The sequence below is a fragment of the Galeopterus variegatus genome, unplaced genomic scaffold, assembly GCF_000696425.1.
Source record: "Galeopterus variegatus unplaced genomic scaffold, G_variegatus-3.0.2 Scaffold4648, whole genome shotgun sequence".
NCBI classification, from domain to species: domain Eukaryota; kingdom Metazoa; phylum Chordata; class Mammalia; order Dermoptera; family Cynocephalidae; genus Galeopterus; species Galeopterus variegatus.
Genome location: NW_007730759.1, coordinates 106,495 through 107,443, shown reverse-complemented (window position 1 = coordinate 107,443; position 949 = coordinate 106,495). Strand labels below are relative to the sequence as shown.

Genomic DNA, 949 nt, shown 5'->3' with positions numbered 1-949 from the left:
GGCGGCCGGGAGCGGACTTAGTCACCTTGTCTCCCTTCCGCGCACATCTCGGCCCCGGACGCCAACCCCAAGGAGCCGTCCGACTATGTCCAACATGGAGAAACACCTGTTCAACCTAAAGTTCGCGGCCAAAGAACTGAGCCGGAGTGCCAAAAAATGCGATAAGGAGGAAAAGGCCGAAAAGGCCAAAATTAAAAAGGCCATTCAGAAGGGCAACATGGAAGTTGCGAGGATACATGCCGAAAATGCCATCCGCCAGAAGAACCAGGCGGTGAATTTCTTGAGGATGAGTGCGCGCGTCGATGCGGTGGCTGCCAGAGTCCAAACGGCAGTGACGATGGGCAAGGTGACCAAGTCGATGGCCGGTGTGGTTAAGTCGATGGATGCGACGTTGAAGACCATGAATCTGGAGAAGATCTCTGCCTTAATGGACAAATTCGAGCACCAGTTTGAGACGCTGGACGTCCAGACGCAGCAAATGGAAGACACGATGAGCAGCACGACGACGCTGACCACTCCCCAGAACCAAGTGGATATGCTGCTCCAGGAAATGGCAGATGAGGCGGGCCTCGACCTCAACATGGAGCTGCCTCAGGGCCAGACCGGCTCCGTGGGCACGAGCGTGGCCTCGGCCGAGCAGGATGAACTGTCCCAGAGACTGGCCCGCCTTCGGGATCAAGTGTGATGTGATAGCAGAACGCACTCTGAGGTGGCCTGGCCGTAGCCCCCTTTTGGAATGCTCTCTATGTACCGGAAAGATACTCTGCCCTAGACGCTCTGAACGTGCCAGAACGCTGAAATGCCCTTCTACCTTTGGATTTACAGCCCTCTTCAGACACATTAAGAAATTCCAGTCTTTCTCCACTCCTAACCGGATTTTAAAGTTCTGTATAGCTTGTGACGATGTGTATTTTTATAGCTGCCTTTTAACAGAACTAGTTGATTTGGT

At 53.6% G+C, this 949-nt stretch overlaps 2 protein-coding genes across 2 annotated transcripts in view; both read left to right on the top strand.

The window, feature by feature from the left end:
- Positions 1–949, top strand: part of GNAL (guanine nucleotide binding protein (G protein), alpha activating activity polypeptide, olfactory type) — a 96,316-nt gene that overhangs the window by 63,994 nt on the left and 31,373 nt on the right. The gene's annotated exons all lie outside the window — the stretch shown is intronic.
- CHMP1B (charged multivesicular body protein 1B) lies at positions 7–943 on the top strand. The gene has a single exon (XM_008588052.1). It carries the CDS (start codon positions 86–88, stop codon positions 683–685), a length of 600 nt encoding a protein of 199 aa, XP_008586274.1. The 5' UTR covers positions 7–85; the 3' UTR covers positions 686–943.

Excerpts from the sequence above, each read along its gene's own strand:
- CHMP1B (XM_008588052.1), top strand. The coding sequence starts at position 86 with ATGTCCAACATGGAGAAACACCTGTTCAACCTAAAGTTCGCGGCCAAA.